Below are 15240 nucleotides of genomic sequence, written 5' to 3' on the forward strand. Positions count from 1 at the left end.
GAACCAATTAGGTTCATAAGCTGAGATGTCACTATACAAGAGTCAGTTTGAATGTGTTTATTTTAGATAGTTAAAATCCATAAAAAATTAAAAAAAGTAAAAAATGCATACACATGAACCATAAAACAGCCACAATCCAGACAAACAAGGTGACGTTTGACTTCACGAATTTGATTCACGAATGAAAAGACGGTTCGAGTCTTCCTTCGTGAACTCGGCAGTAATCTTGTCCGACCAGCGCTCGCTTCTTGCACGCTGTCCCGGCTTTGGTGATGGAGTTGCAGAGCGGACGTCCCGATAGACAACTGGAAACACAGACGATTGTATTTTCAATGTTTTCGCAATAAAACATTATTAATAATAATACATTTCATTTGTAAGCGCCTTTCAAAACTCTCAAGGTCACTTTACAGTCACAGGATAAGTTCTGTGGGTGAGCAGCGGCAGCCACACGCGCCAGCGTTCACTCAACAGCGTTCACTCAAATAGATAGAAAACGAGCTAGCTAGCTAGATAACGATATAGCTAATAGCTAGATAGCTCTCCAGTGAGCCAGACAGCTAATAGATCGCTAGCTAGCTAGCCATCCAGATAGACAACAGATAGCGATAATAAATAGCAAATATAGAAAAAAAGCTAGCTAGCTAGGCATTCAGCGTTCACTCAACCCGGAATAACTCAAATAGAGAGAAAGTGACCCAGCTAGCTAATAGCTAGCTAGTTAGATAGATAGCCATATAGCTAATCGCTAGTCAGCTAGATAGCTATCCAGCGGGCCAGACAGATAATAGCTAGCTGCATAGCCATCCAGACAGACAACAGATAGCTACTAGAAAATAAATAGCAAGCTAGCATAACTGATGTTTTTTTCACCTGCAATGTAAAAATCCAAAACTTAAATTCCAAAACCTAAAATTCGCCTTAAGTTTGCTCAAGGCTTGTAGAGACCCACTAACCTGTTGCTACTTGGCGGGGTGGAATTTCCACTTCTGGAGTCATTCGCAATGTTGTGAAAGTCATTTAAAGGTTGAAAAGGCTTTGAAGTGATCTCATCTATGAGAGCCTTTAAAAAAAAAAATAACATGAATATTTGATGGCGACATTGTGGTTTAAACATCCCTGGAATATGTGCTTACTCTTGAATGAATCGTCTGGAGTCGAAATGGAGACGCGTAGTGCTTAGCTAGACAACTTGTTGCGAGTTTCCCATGAGATGATTCGTCCGGTGGACCAAGATTACCTGAATATCGGAAAAAAACGGGAATGTGGGACTTGACACGTTATCACCGCGTTCGATTAGACCAGGGGTGTCAAAGTCTAGCCAAACTCGATCGCTCGCCAGCCAGCCAACTCGATCGCTAGCTATCTAGCCAACTCGATCGCTAGCTCAGACAAAATACAACAAAATAAGACATTTGTTTTTTACTCATACGGTGGGCTGATTTTAGCAGTATGTATCACGTGACCTAGACAAGCTTTGACATGCGTCAAGAGTAAGTCATAGACGGATGTAATTGATAATTTTTCATTTTATCTAGCTAACTCGATCGCTAGCTTAGACAAAATACAACAAAATAAGACATTTGTTTTTTACTCATACGATGGGCTAATTTTAGCGGTATGTATCACGTGACCTAGACAAGCTTTGACATGCGTCAAGAGTAAGTCATAGACGGATGTAATCTGATAATTTTTCATTTTTCATTTTATGTAAATTATTCTTGCTGCGCGGCCCGGTACCAAATGACCCACGGACCGGTACCGGTCCGCGGCCCGGGGGTTGGGGACCTCTGATCTAGCTAACTCGATCGCTAGCTATCTAACTCAATTGCTAGCTACCTAGCTCAATCGATAGCTCGATCGCCAGCCAGCTAGCTAACTCGATCGCCAGCCAGCTAGCTAACTCGATCGCCAGCCAGCTAACTCGATCGCCCGGCAGCTAACTCGATCGCCAGCTAGCTAACTCAATCGCCAGCTAGCTAACTCAATCGAGTTTCTTTCGCGGGCCATGTAAAATGATGTGGTGGGTGAGATTAGGCCCCCGGGGCTTGACTTTGACAACTGTGGACTAGACGATGAACGATGTCAGTAAGAGATTCCCACTTGATATTTCGCCATCTTGTTTCAGCAAGTCGTTCCGTTCGATGCAGCCGTTTCCTTTCCTGAGACGAGAACGATGCAAAGTAGATAGTTAACAATTCGCTTCGGTGGCCGTCGGGAATTTTGCAGACTAACTTTTGAGGCGTTGACGATGCCGGATAGACGTGTCGAGACTCTGGTGTTTCCGCTAGTTCAAACGGAATAAACGGCAATGCGGCGGATGACTTTTTTCTGCTCGGAAATTGAACCCACAACTGACTGGCAAACCAGTGTCCTGAGAAAATGACGTAAAAAAAAATAATGGGTGACATGACAACCAACCAACCAATCAATGTGACGAAAGCTTTGCGCTCGTACCTAGCGAAAGCGTGACGATCAGCAAGCTGAGACTAGCCAGATCGAGCGCCGGTTGCCGGTTCAACTCCGCCGCGGCATTCAAGGGGACGGTGAGCATCAACGTGGCGCGGGAGAAAAGTGGGCACTGCAGGAACGACTGGACGACGGCAAAAAGTACGAAATAGCTGGTGTGTGCCACGCACGTCCACACGGCGGCAATGCTTAAACCTGGAAAGACAAAAACAAGATATGAATGGATGAACGAACAAATGAATGAATTATAATATAATATAATATAATATAATATAATATAATATAATATAATATAATATAATATAATATAATACAGTAAAGTCTCGTTATATCGATATTCTCGGGAGTCGGAAAAAATATCGATATAACCGGACTATCGATATATTCGATCCTGCGGCATGTACATTTTCTCCTTGCGTTCACAGAAATAGTATCGTAATAAGCAGTACTATCGATATAACAGATATCGATATAACGAGACTTTACTGTATAATATAATCATCAATACAATACAATCATAATCATTTATAAGCGCCTTTCAAAACTCTCAAGGACACTTTACAGTCACAGGATTATTTTTTTTCTGCGGGTGAGCAGCGGCAGCCACACACGCCAGCGTTCACTCAACCTGGAAATAATGTAAATAAGCTGCACGAGCCATCTGTACAATTTGAAGAGAAAAGACAAGCAAGGGAACCAGCTATGAATGAAGTTTCTAGTGTGTCTGCCTGCATCTGTTGCTGTTGCAATATCACAACTTCCAACATGTACAACCCAGAGCTCCTTGAGACACTATGCAAAAAGCTATCAACCCAGCTAAAGAGAACACAATTGATGAGGAACTAGGTAAAATTATCGCAGAGAAAGCACGGTAACTTCACTCGAATATCGTCAAGAGGCAACCTGGAAGTTCTTCATCCATTGATGATTTCAAGTCTAGCCACGGATGGTTCGAGAACTTGAAGCGTTGTACAGGGATTCACAGTGTCATTCGTCATGGTGAGGCAGCCAGTTCTAACGATAAAGCTTCCTCAAGATGTTGGAAGAAGAAGGCTATGTTCATTATCAAGTTGTGATTTACCCGCCCATCCGAGGTAACTCTGAATCAAGTGGAGCCTTTCCTCGATGCGACCCCGCATTTCATCCAGGAAGTGCAGCACGTATCCCACGCTGCTATTCATGCGCTCCAGTTTACCCATCAGATCGGCGTAGTGGTGCAACATCTGGTCCTGGTACTCCAGAAACTCTGTCATGCTATCATCTAAAGTCACAGATTGGCTCACATTAATAAAAAAAAAAAAAAAAAAGAACAATGACGCAATTGTTGCTTTGGACTTTGTTACCCAGTTTTTGATGGATGCTCTGAGCCTGCTGTCGCACATCGGCAAGGTCTTGAACGATTGCTCTGTGGCTCTCCTCCACTTCTGTTCCTTGGATCTGCATGTTCTCACTCACAAGAGCTTCAACGAGAAAGGATTCATTATTCATTACTTTTTAATACAGTTACCGTTCAGAATAATAGCAATCTGATTGAAGCTCAAAATAATGCGTTGGAATGCACCCCCCCCCTCCTTCAAAATAAAAGCACACTATTTTATTACCATTGTTTTTTTGGAAGTAGAATTGGGCATGACATGTTGCCAATAGCCATATCTAGCCAGCAAGCCATCCATCCGGCCATCCATCCGGCCAGCTCGCCACCCAAACGGTCAGGTAGCCATCCATCCATCGATCTACCTATCTATGCATTTATTTTCACATAAATAGTTTGAAGGTTTCTAGTTAATAATACATACATAATCATAATGTATAGTTTTGTTGTTGTTGTTTTACAGTACCAATAGCAGCCCAGAACCGGCATCACAGCAAGTGCTTAGCGCTCAGTAGTTGCATGCCAGCTATCAGAGCCATTTTTTTAGTTCATATTCCTGTGTCGAGTCTCCCAATATTGATAATCTTGTTTGAGTCTGTAACAAAGGCTCAGCTTGCTCCTGTTAAATATCGCGAGGCGTGCACTCAACCCAGAATAACTCAAATAGATAGAAAGTTAACTAGGTAGCTAATAGATAACTAATTATCTGATCCTATCTGACCTTCAAATTTATATTCCCTCTCGTTCCCTCAGATCCTCTCCCTCCACCTGCCCCCCCCCCCCCGCCCGTCTCAGCACGATGGGGGACAGAGCTTTCAGCTGCTCTGCCCCCAAACTCTGGAACTCACTTCCTCCCAACATTCGTAACATCGATTCTCTTCCCACCTTCAAATCCCATCTCACCTATTTAAAATGGCATTTTCTGTGTGGCTCTCTCGTTTCTATTTATGATTGTAATTTATTCATTGTTTTCTATTTGTAATTGTATTTTATTTATTATAGTATCTATGCTTGTCTGTGACTGTAAAGTGTCCTTGAGAGCTTTGAAAGGGGCTTAAAATAAAATGTATTATTATTATTATTTTTATAATAATAGATATCTAGCTAGGGCGGCCCGGTAGTTCTCTCCGGTTTTCTCCGGGTCCTCCGGTTTCCTCCCACACTCCAAAAACATGCATGGCAGGCAGATTGACCACTCCAAATTGTCCCTAGGTATGAGTGTGAGAGTGACTGTTGTATGTCTCTGTGTGCCCTGCGATTGGCTGGCAACCAATTCAGGGTGTCCCCCGCCTCGTGCCCGAAGACAGCTGAGATAGGCTCCAGCAACCCCCGCGACCCTAATGAGGAATAAGCGGTACGGAAAATGAGATGAGATGAGATATCTAGCTAGTTAGATAGTGAATAGACAGCAAATAGATAGCTAGCTAGGTAGCCAGCTAGATAGCTAGCCAGATAGCTCAAGTGCGAAACATTATGTCAACAGACTCTCTCTTAATAAAGTTAAATCCAACCCATACTGTTTGTATTTACAGATACAGTGAGACCTCAACTTACAAACACCTCAACTTACAAACTTTTTGTCTTACAAACGTCAAATTTATGACAATTAAACCTTATAATAAGCACTATTTTCATAATACACACCCACCACGGCTGGCGGAGTGATCTTCGGCAGAAGCACACGACCGAACAGCACCAGAGGTTAAGTTACCAACAGTCCTTATGGAAGGTGACTCTCCTTCCATAAGCCATCAACGACCATCAAAAAGGTAAATAAAACTTTATTTTACAGCACAGTTTATTTCTTTAATTACAGTCGTCATGTAATGCGCCTCTCTTTCCAAACAGCAATTCCCTTTGTCCTTCGACCTCCAACGCCATTCCATCAAGCCATAAATGACCATCACAAATGAAAATAAAGTGACTTTATGATACAATGCAGTGTATTTCTTTCATTACACTACAATAGCACATTTATTATACATAGAATAAGGGATGTTGTGTGTAGTTTTAAGGCTTATTTAGTTGAAAAGTATATTTTATGGAAACCCGGGAACGGATTATTCCCATGTTAATGGTTTCCTATGGGAATTTTTATTTTGAGATAGACACTTTGTCTGGGAACCAATTAAGTTCATAAGTTGAGGTCTCACTGTATTTGTTGAATATCCCAAGTAAAACGTATTGAAACAACCACGTTGAAGCCATCTACCTGAGTTACTTCCGGGTTGAGTGAAGCCCAAGCTAGCTATCTGTCATCTATCTATTAGCTAGGTAGCTTTCTATCTGAGTTACTTCCGGGTTGAGTGAAGCCCTAGCTAGTTATCTGTCAGCTATCTAGCTAGCTTTCCATCCGAGTTACTTAGCTATCGAATTAGCTGTCTATTAGCTAGCTTTCTATCGGAGTTACTTAGCATTCTATTAACTGTCTTTTAGCTACCTAGCTTTCTATCTGAATTACTTCTGGGTTGAGTGAAGCTAGCTATGTATTAGCTAGCTAACTTTCTATCTGAGTTATTTACTTAGCTATCGAATTAGCTGTCTATTAGCTAGCTAGCTTTCTATCTGATTTATTTCCCGGTTGAGTGAAGGCCTAGCTAGCTATCTATTAGTTAGCTAGCTTTCTAGCAGAGTTACTTCCAGGTTGAGTGAACGCTGGCGCGTGTGCCTGCCGCTGCTCACCAACAGAAAAACTTATCCTGTGACTGTAAAGTGACCTTGAGAGTTTTGAAAGGCACTTATAAATGAAATGGATTATGTCTCCTCATACCTGTGCTCTGACCGGCAAACCGAACTGGTCTAGAGTTAGCCCCTGAAAACGAATCAGCTCGTATCGCCTCCCAAACGGGGTCCAATATGGCTAATCATGGCGCTCTGGTCTCGATGCAGCAAAAAAGTTGTCACCCACCCATTCTGTCTGTAATTCCCTGGATGAGCTGGGCCACGAGTTGTTGTCCTGAGGCGATGAGGGCTTTCTCCTGACCCAGACGCTGCAGGTTGTCTCTCAAGGAATTTTCCATTTCACCTTGGCCTTCCCGGAGCTTGGCCTGCTGAGTCTGCAGTGCACTGTGACCTTTCAGGACCTTGTCTAGTGATGCTTCGGTCAGCACTCTTAGTGCCTGTTGGCCATCCTGTCACAAAAACACAAGGTGAGGATCAAAAAAATTACTTCTGAAATTAGTCTGCCCCTGCTCGTGTAATTGTGCAATGGCTAAAAATATAACAGGACAAAAAAAGTACAATACAGTGATATCTTGGCTTACAAACTTAATTGGTTCCCAGAAAGTGTGTGTAAGGCAAAAAGTGTGTATCCCAAAAATTAATTTCACATATTAAAATGAGAATAATCCTTTCCCAAGTCCCCAAAGAAGTCCAAGATGGCGCCCGAGTAGGCAGCCGTCAGCAAGTGCTCTCATGAGCCTTGCTTTTTTGTTGTTTTTGTCTTGTTTTGTGTTTTCTTTTGTCACTTTGTGTTGTTGGGCGTCGTGTGGAATGGATACGGATTGTTTTTCAGCATTTTTGACCACGACATTCATCAAGGAGGAGACTGTGCTGAGCGGTTGCGCCTTTTCGGCAGCATGAATATGCCAGTACTGTTTTTAAATGGGAGGAATGTCTGTGCCATTCGACTGCCATCGCTGGACACCAAAGGGGCCATTGTGCTTTTTTGCGCCTGTAATGGGCAGCATCTTCACAGCCCCGCTTTGTTTAGCGGAAAGGTCGGTGCTGTTGGACAGTCTGCGGTTGGATGGATGCATGGCTTGAGGAGCCCGCGATAAGAAGAAAGGAGCGTCAGCGCAGAGCGCCGATGCGTATGTGGAACTGTTGCGGCTTGGAATTGAAGCAGATTTATGTGGGACAGGAGATTTGAGACGATCTCTTTTCGTCAATGGATGCTACAGCTGCGTGTTTGCTTTCAACATTTAGCTTGTAGTCGACGTGCACGTTCCATCATGATGTCCCTGATCCACTGGTGGAAAGACGCTTTGATCCTCTTCTTTCATCTAGAACTGCTTTATGTCATCACAAAGAGGGTACAGCAAGTCCTGAAGAATGAATCACTCTCTGTGTCTTTGGTTTGTCATGTTGTCTTTGTGTTGTCATATTATTTGTTATTTAGTTTTTTTTTTGTTGTTCTTTTCACTTCAAGACGGTGCCGCGAGAGCGGCTGCCTTTCCAGCAGCTCATGTATTTCTTTTTTTCATTCGTTTCATCACTTTGCTGCTGTGAAATGTAAATTTCTCCACTGTGAGACTAATGAAGGCAAATCCAATCCAATCCAATAAAACAATTTTCAACTAAATAAGCCTTAAACGACACAAAATATACCTTATTTTATGTGTAATAAATGTGCTATTGTATTATAATTAAAGAAATAAACTGCACTGTATAATAAAGTTGTTTTATTTACCTTTGTGACGGTCGTTGATGGTATGGATAGCTTTTTGCTTCAAGTGTCTCAAGGAGCTCTGGGTTGTACATTTTCGAAGTTGTGATATTGCAACAGATGCAGGCAGACACACTTGAAACTTCATTAATAGCTGGTTCCCTTGCTTGTCTTTTCTCTTCAAATTGTAAAGATGGCTTGTGCGGATTATTTGTGGAGCCTGACTGATGGGATATTTTATTTTAACCTTGCAGTCTATACTCTGCCTTAGAACTATCAATAAAGTTGAAACGAGTCCAAATTTCACTGTTTTCTATCCATTTTCTCACCTTTCACTTTTGTTTTTTTGTTTCCAGCTCTGTCGTCTCCCTTTCCTGTGTGTTTCTGTTTCTGTAATCCCTCCTCCCGCTCACTGGTGCGTCTGTCCTGCTGCGTGTGTCCCCTCCCTCCTCTACCACGGATCTTCACCAATCATGTGCGGCTTTAACCGAAGACTGGGGGCGGGGAAGAGAGGCCAAAAAAAGTCGGCTGCCATTTCCAGCTCCTTGTTAAATGCTCCAAGAACCGTCTCGTTTGCGAACGACACATCACTCATTGAGGCGCTCAGTGTGTTTCGCGAAAACTAGTTTGTATGCCAAGATTGTATTCTTGCGAATTTAACGTTCGTAAGGCCAAACGTTCGTTAGCTAAAGCGTTCGTAAACTGAGGTATCACTGTATGTCATACCTTCAGGTCTTCCATCACAGATAATTGGCTGGCAGCTGAGGCGATGAGCATGTTGACCGTTTGTGCCGCCCTGCGCCGAAATAGCTGCTGGCGACTTGCGTAGCACACAGCGCGAGCCCTGTTGCTCACTATGTGATAAGCATTCCAAGTGTCCGAATCCATATTCACTGTACATTCTTTGATGCTCTGAAAAAAAGCAAATGAGACCACGCCATGAGGCTCTAAAACATATCGCCAATCAAGGAACGGTTAAGTGAAAAAAAAAAATCTGATCAGTGTGTCCTCACAGCAGTCTGATTATTATTAGTTGTGGAAGCTTTATTCGTGAGCTCTAAATTCCGATAAATTTTGCGACTTACCATCTGATCCGTGCATGGATAGCTGCGGCGACCCTCAATCTGCGCCTGGCAGTTGAAAAGTAGGACAGCGAGTTTGGCCAGCTCCTCTTCCGATAGCGCTTCACAGCTCGCCTTCAACTGCGAAACCACCTACAGAGCACACACACACATATTCCTGTTTCAGTGGTTTTGTGAGGTCCAGATAATAATTGATAACTCCCGATAAAGGAGTGAGGACCACCGTTGCTGTTAAGTTTTGAGAACAACTCGTGTTACATTTGAACACTAAATGTCACCCCATTTCCCACTTCAACTTCTTTAAAAACAAAGAAATAAAAAGTGTACATGAAACTGAAATAACAGCAGGAGTGAGGTTTCTGAATGGGTACATTCAAAGTCCTCATCCCTATAGAGAATTAGTTTAAAATATCGTTTTACTCGTTGTGGTATGACTCTAGGCTGTTTGGAAAGCATTGTCTAACTGAATGAGCGGTGACAAACACTTGCCAACGTTTTTGTGTTGCTACACTTGAACGCACCCCCCTGTCAAGATGCGATAGAAGTGATTGTGATTGGCTAAAGGGTAGAGTCATGTGTCATGGTAAGCCAATCAGAGCTAGTGTTTTCACACACACACACCGGAACAGCGTGTCAATAGTCACGCTAAATTGTCACGTGCGAGATGACAGCTTGGGCGTGGCTGCCGCTTGCGACACTTCAATTTAATTTCATTTCAACGAGTCACTGTCACCTCAGTGACTCGTTGAAATGAAATTAAATTGAAGTCACTGTCACCTCACCCCTCCATGTCACCTTACCGTGGTGGAGGGGTTTGTGTGTCCCAATGATCCTAGGAGCTAGGTTGTCTGGGGCTTCATGCCCCTGGTAGGGTCACCCATGGCAAACAGGTCCTGGGTGAGGGACCAGACAAAGTACGACTCAGAAGACCCCATATGATGAAAAAGACAAATGGATTTGGTTTTCCCTTGCCCGGACGCAGGTCACCGGGGCCTCTCTCTGGAGCCAGGCCTGGAGATGGGGCTCGTTGGCAAGCGCCTGGTGGCTGGGCCTACACCCATGGGGCCCGGTCGGGCTCAGCCCGAAGAGGAAACGTGGGTCCCCCTTCTCAAGGGCTCACCACCCATGGGAGCGGCCAGAGGGGTCGGGTGCAATGTGAGCTGGGCAGCAGCCAATGGCGGGGACCCTGGCGGTCCGACCCTCGACTGCAGAAGCTAGCTCTGGGGACGTGGAATGTCACCTCTCTTACAGGGAAGGAGCCTGAGCTGGTGCACGAGGTTGAAAAGTTCCGACTAGACATAGTTGGGCTTGCCTCCACACACAGCCTGGGTTCCGGTACCAGCCCTCTCGAGAGGGGTTGGACTCTCTTCCACTCTGGAGTTGCCCACGGTGAGAGGCGTAGAGCAGGTGTCGGCATATTTATTGCTCCCCGACTCGCCGCCTGTACATTGGGATTCACCCCAGTAGATGAAAGGGTTGCTTCCCTCCGCCTTCAGGTGGGGGGACGGGTTCTGACTGTTGTCTGTGCATATGCACCAAACAGCAGTTCAGTGTACCCATCCTTTTTGGAGACCTTAGGGGGTGTGCTGGAGAGCGCTCCCCCCTGGGGACTCCCTTGTTCTGCTGGGCGATTTCAATGCTCATGTGGGCAATGACAGTGGGACCTGGAAGGGCGTGATTGGGAGGAATGGCCCCCCCGATCAGAACAGGAGTGGTGTCTTGTTATTAGACTTCTGTGCTCAACACGGATTGTCTATAACAAACACTTTATTAAAACATAAGGGTATCCATATGTGCACGTGGCACCAGGACACCCTTGGTCGCAGTTCGATGATTGACTTTATAGTTGTATCATCGGATTTGCGGCCTCATGTTTTGGACACTCGAGTGAAGAGAGGGGCGGAGCTGTCAACTGATCACCACCTGGTGGTGAGTAGGCTCCGTTGGTGGGGGAAGATGCCAGTCCGACCTGGAAGACCCAAACGTGTTGTGAGGGTTTGTTGGGAACGTCTGGCAGAATCCCCTGTCAGAAGGAGTTTCAACTCCCACCTCCGGCAGAACTATACACATGTCCCGGGGGAGGTGGGGGACATTGAGTCCGAACGGACCATGTTCCGTACCTCCCTTGCTGAGGCGGCAAATCAGAGTTGCGGCCGTAAGGTGGTTGGTGCCTGTCGTGGCGGCAATCCCCGTACTCGCTGGTGGACACCAGTAGTAAGGGATGCCGTAAAGCTGAAGAAGGAGTCCTACCGGGCTTATATAGCCTGTGGGACTCGTATTGACTAGCCAAGCGGAATGCAGCCTCGGTGGTCGCCGAGGCAAAAACACGGGCAAAAACACGGGCATGGGAAGAGTTCGGTGAGGCCATGGAAGCCGACTTCCGGACCGCTTCGAGGAAATTCTGGTCCACCATCCGGCGTCTCGGGAGGGGAAAGCAGTGCACCACTAACACTGTGTACAGTGAGAGTGGGGCGCTGCTGACTTCGACTCGAGGCGTCGTGAACCGGTGGGCAGAGTACTTCGAAGACCTCCTCAACTCCACCAACACGCCTTCCTTGGAGGAAGCAGTGTCTGGGGACTCCGAGGTGGGCCCTCCGATCCTTGTGACTGAAGTCACCGAGGTGGTTAAAAAGCTCCTCGGTGGAAAGGCCCCGGGGGTGGATGAGATCCGACCGGAGTTCCTAAAGTCTCTGGATGTTGTGGGGCTGTCCTGGCTGACACGCCTCTGCAACATTGCATGGTCATCGGGGAGAGTGCCTCTGGATTGGCAGACCGGGGTGGTGGTCCCCCTTTTTAAAAAGGGGGACCGGAGGGTGTGTTCCAACTACAGAGGGATCACTCTCCTCAGCCTCCCTGGAAAGGTCTATTCAGGGGTCCTAGAGGGGCGGGTCCGTCGGAAAGTCGAGCCTCAGATTGAGGAGGAACAGTGTTGTTTTCGTCCCGGCCGCGGAACAGTGGACCAGCTCTACACCCTTAGCAGGGTCCTCGAGGGCGCATGGGAATTCGCCCAACCACTCTACATGTGTTTTGTGGACTTGGAGAAAGCGTTGGACCGTGTCCCTCGTGGAGTTCTGTGGAGGGTACTTCGGGAGTATGGGGTACAGGAGCGGCTGATACGGGCCGTTCGGTCCCTATATGACCGATGTCAGAGTCTGGTTCGCATTGCCGGCAGTAAGTCGGAATCGTTTCCAGTGAGGGTTGGGCTCTGCCAAGGCTGCCCTTTGTCACCGATTCTGTTCATAACCTTTATGGACAGAATTTCTCGGCGCAGCCGAAGCGTTGAAGGTTTCCGTTTTGGTGGCCTCAGTATAGCATCTCTGCTTTTTGCAGATGATGTTGTACTGTTGGGGCCTTCAAGTGGAGCTCTCCAACTCTCGCTTGAGCGTTTTGCAGCCGAATGTGAAGCGGCTGGGATGAGAATCAGCACCTCTAAATCTGAGACAATGGTTCTCAGTTGGAAAAGGGTGAAGTGCCCTCTCCGGGTCGGGGAGGAGATTTTGCCTCAAGTGGAGGAGTTTAAGTATCTGGGTGTCTTGTTCACGAGTGAGGGTAAAAGGGGTCGAGAGGTCGACAGGCGGATCGGTGCGGCGTCTGCCGTGATGCGGACTTTGTACCGATCTGTCGTGGTGAAGAAGGAGCTGAGCCAAAAAGCAAAGCTCTCAATCTACCGGTCGATCTACGTCCCAACCCTCATCTATGGTCACGAGCTATGGATTGTGTCCGAAAGAACGAGATCCCGGATGCAAGCGGCCGAAATGAGCTTTCTCCGTCGGGTGTCCGGGCTCTCCCTTAGAGATAAGGTGAGAAGCTCGGTCATCCGGGAGGGGCTAGAAGTCGAGCCGCTTCTCCTCCACATCGAGAGGAGCCAGATGAGGTGGCTCGGGCATCTGATTAGGATGCCCCCGGGACGTCTCCCTCGTGAGGTGTTCTGGGCATGCCCCACTGGCAGGAGACCCCGGGGACGACCCAGAACACGCTGGAGAGACTATGTCTCCCAGCTGGCATGGGAACGCCTCGGGATCCGCCAGGACAAGCTAGAAGAAGTGGCTGGGGAGAGGGAAGTCTGGGCTTCCCTACTGAAGCTGCTGCCCCCGCGACCCGACCCCGAATAAGCGGCAGAAGATGGATGGACTGTCACCTCACCAGTGACATGATTACGACGAAAGTGCATCGCTATGTCTTGTGCTCCAAAAGTTTGCTTTGCACGAGGTGATTGTTAGACGCGAGTGTGCCATTTTTTTCGCCCCGCCCGCCTTCTTATGTCGCGTTTTCTTCCGTGTCCGTGGAATCATCGGACTCGCGCCTTTTGTTGTCATAAAATCACTGCCAGCACCTACGGGACTCGAAGTGAATGCAGATGACATCGAGGAGCTTGTTGCTGACCATAATGAGGTCATCAACACAGAGAATTTGATTTGCCTTCAAGAGGACAAGCAGAAGCAGGCCATTCAACAGTTGATGTGCAGGCTTTTATTGAACAGTTCCATTCAGAAAAGGCTATAAGAATCATCAACATGATGAATGATAATGTGATGTCTCAGTTTCGTAAGACCTTACAAGTCAGAAAGCAACAGGTGTCAATTAAGAGCCATCAATGACCATCACAAATGTAAATAAAGTGACTTTATTATACAGTGCATTTCTTTCATTACAATACAATGGCACATTTATTATACATAGGATAAGGTAGGTTGTGTGTAGTTTTAAGGCTTATTTAGTTGAAAAGTATATTTTATGGAAACCCGGGAACGGATTATTCCCATTTTAATGGTTTCCTATGGGAATTTTTTTTTTAGATACATTCTTTTCGCCTTACACACTCTGTCTGGGAACCAATTAAGTTCGTAAGTTGAGGTCTCACTGTATAGGGCCAAAACTACAAGCCAAAGATTTTAGTTCGCTGACAAAGCTGATAAGAAGCGAAACGTCCGACACCTTCAAAGAAGTACAGATGACGGCTGAAGAAACCTTCTCATCGATGGACCACTCCTGTACGACTGAGAGCTTACACAGACGTATTTTGGAATTAGCACGTTTTTTTTCTAATGAAAGAACAGAGTCTAAGGTTTCTTACGCTGCATTGAATGTTTATGTAGTCCTAAAACTCAATATTCTGTGAGTCGTAGAATTTGAGTGAAAGTGACAAAATCCCTGGCACCAAAATTGACATTTTTGCACATCATTTGGATTTGGATTTCCCTTTATTCGTCTCGCAGTGGAGATTTGATGTAAAAAACAATAAGTAAAAAAAAAATTTCAAAATAGTAGATATGTATTATAAATGTATTATTATGGTATTGTTAAATTTACATTTCACTGCAACAAAGTTCTGAAAGGTAGATGAAAGGAATGAAAATAGTAGAAATATAACTCAAATAGACAGAAAGCTCGCTATCTAATCGATACTGTCGCTAATAGATAGCTACCTAGCCATCTAGACAGCTAAATAATAACTAGCTAGATAGCTAGCCAGCCAGCTAGACAGCTAATGGATAACTAATATATATGTGCTAGCTATTAGCTATTTGTTAGCTATTAGCTATCCATTCCCTAGCTATTAGCTGTCTATTTTCTAGCTATTAGCTATCAATTTGAATCACTATTATAATTATTATTATAGATAGCAAATAGATAGATAGGTAGCTAGCTTGATAGCGAGCTAGACTGTCATAAGGTAAACTAGTTCGGGCTCTCGAGTATGCCATCCAATGCTAATACTATTTCAACATTCCTTTCTGACGATAACACGCAGAACATGATCTGTTCTGATTATGAATTTGAAATTTCTCATTCAGCATTTATTTTCAACGGACAATTCGCACTTTCGTTCAGAGTCTGTGACAAATTCGTGCCTGGTCTGTCTATTGATACTCACATCAAGCGAGCTATTACGATAACACAAAGACACAGAGTGTCATATTTGCTAACTA

The 15240-nt window shown here is 45.3% G+C and overlaps 1 protein-coding gene across 2 annotated transcripts in view; it reads right to left on the reverse strand.

The window, feature by feature from the left end:
- The window catches only part of bmb (brambleberry), a 25079-nt gene continuing 9839 nt past the window's right edge, over positions 1-15240 (reverse strand). The window contains exons 3-13 of one of the 2 annotated variants that reach the window (XM_089000053.1): positions 9314-9442; positions 8955-9140; positions 6750-6972; positions 3813-3929; positions 3551-3730; positions 2458-2664; positions 2236-2374; positions 2104-2162; positions 1137-1240; positions 957-1063; positions 24-305 (exon numbers count right to left, since the gene is read on the reverse strand). In XM_089000053.1, coding sequence (XP_088856179.1) covers positions 176-305; positions 957-1063; positions 1137-1240; positions 2104-2162; positions 2236-2374; positions 2458-2664; positions 3551-3730; positions 3813-3929; positions 6750-6972; positions 8955-9140; positions 9314-9442 — 1581 coding nt within the window. In that variant the 3' untranslated portion in view covers positions 24-175. Of the gene's footprint in view, positions 306-956; positions 1064-1136; positions 1241-2103; positions 2163-2235; positions 2375-2457; positions 2665-3550; positions 3731-3812; positions 3930-6749; positions 6973-8954; positions 9141-9313; positions 9443-15240 lie in introns of both variants that reach the window. The other variant, XM_089000054.1, reaches the window with a different exon arrangement.

This window comes from Hippocampus bargibanti, linkage group LG07 (assembly GCF_051943395.1).
Source record: "Hippocampus bargibanti isolate YZ-2025 linkage group LG07, ASM5194339v1, whole genome shotgun sequence".
In the NCBI taxonomy this organism is placed as follows: domain Eukaryota; kingdom Metazoa; phylum Chordata; class Actinopteri; order Syngnathiformes; family Syngnathidae; genus Hippocampus; species Hippocampus bargibanti.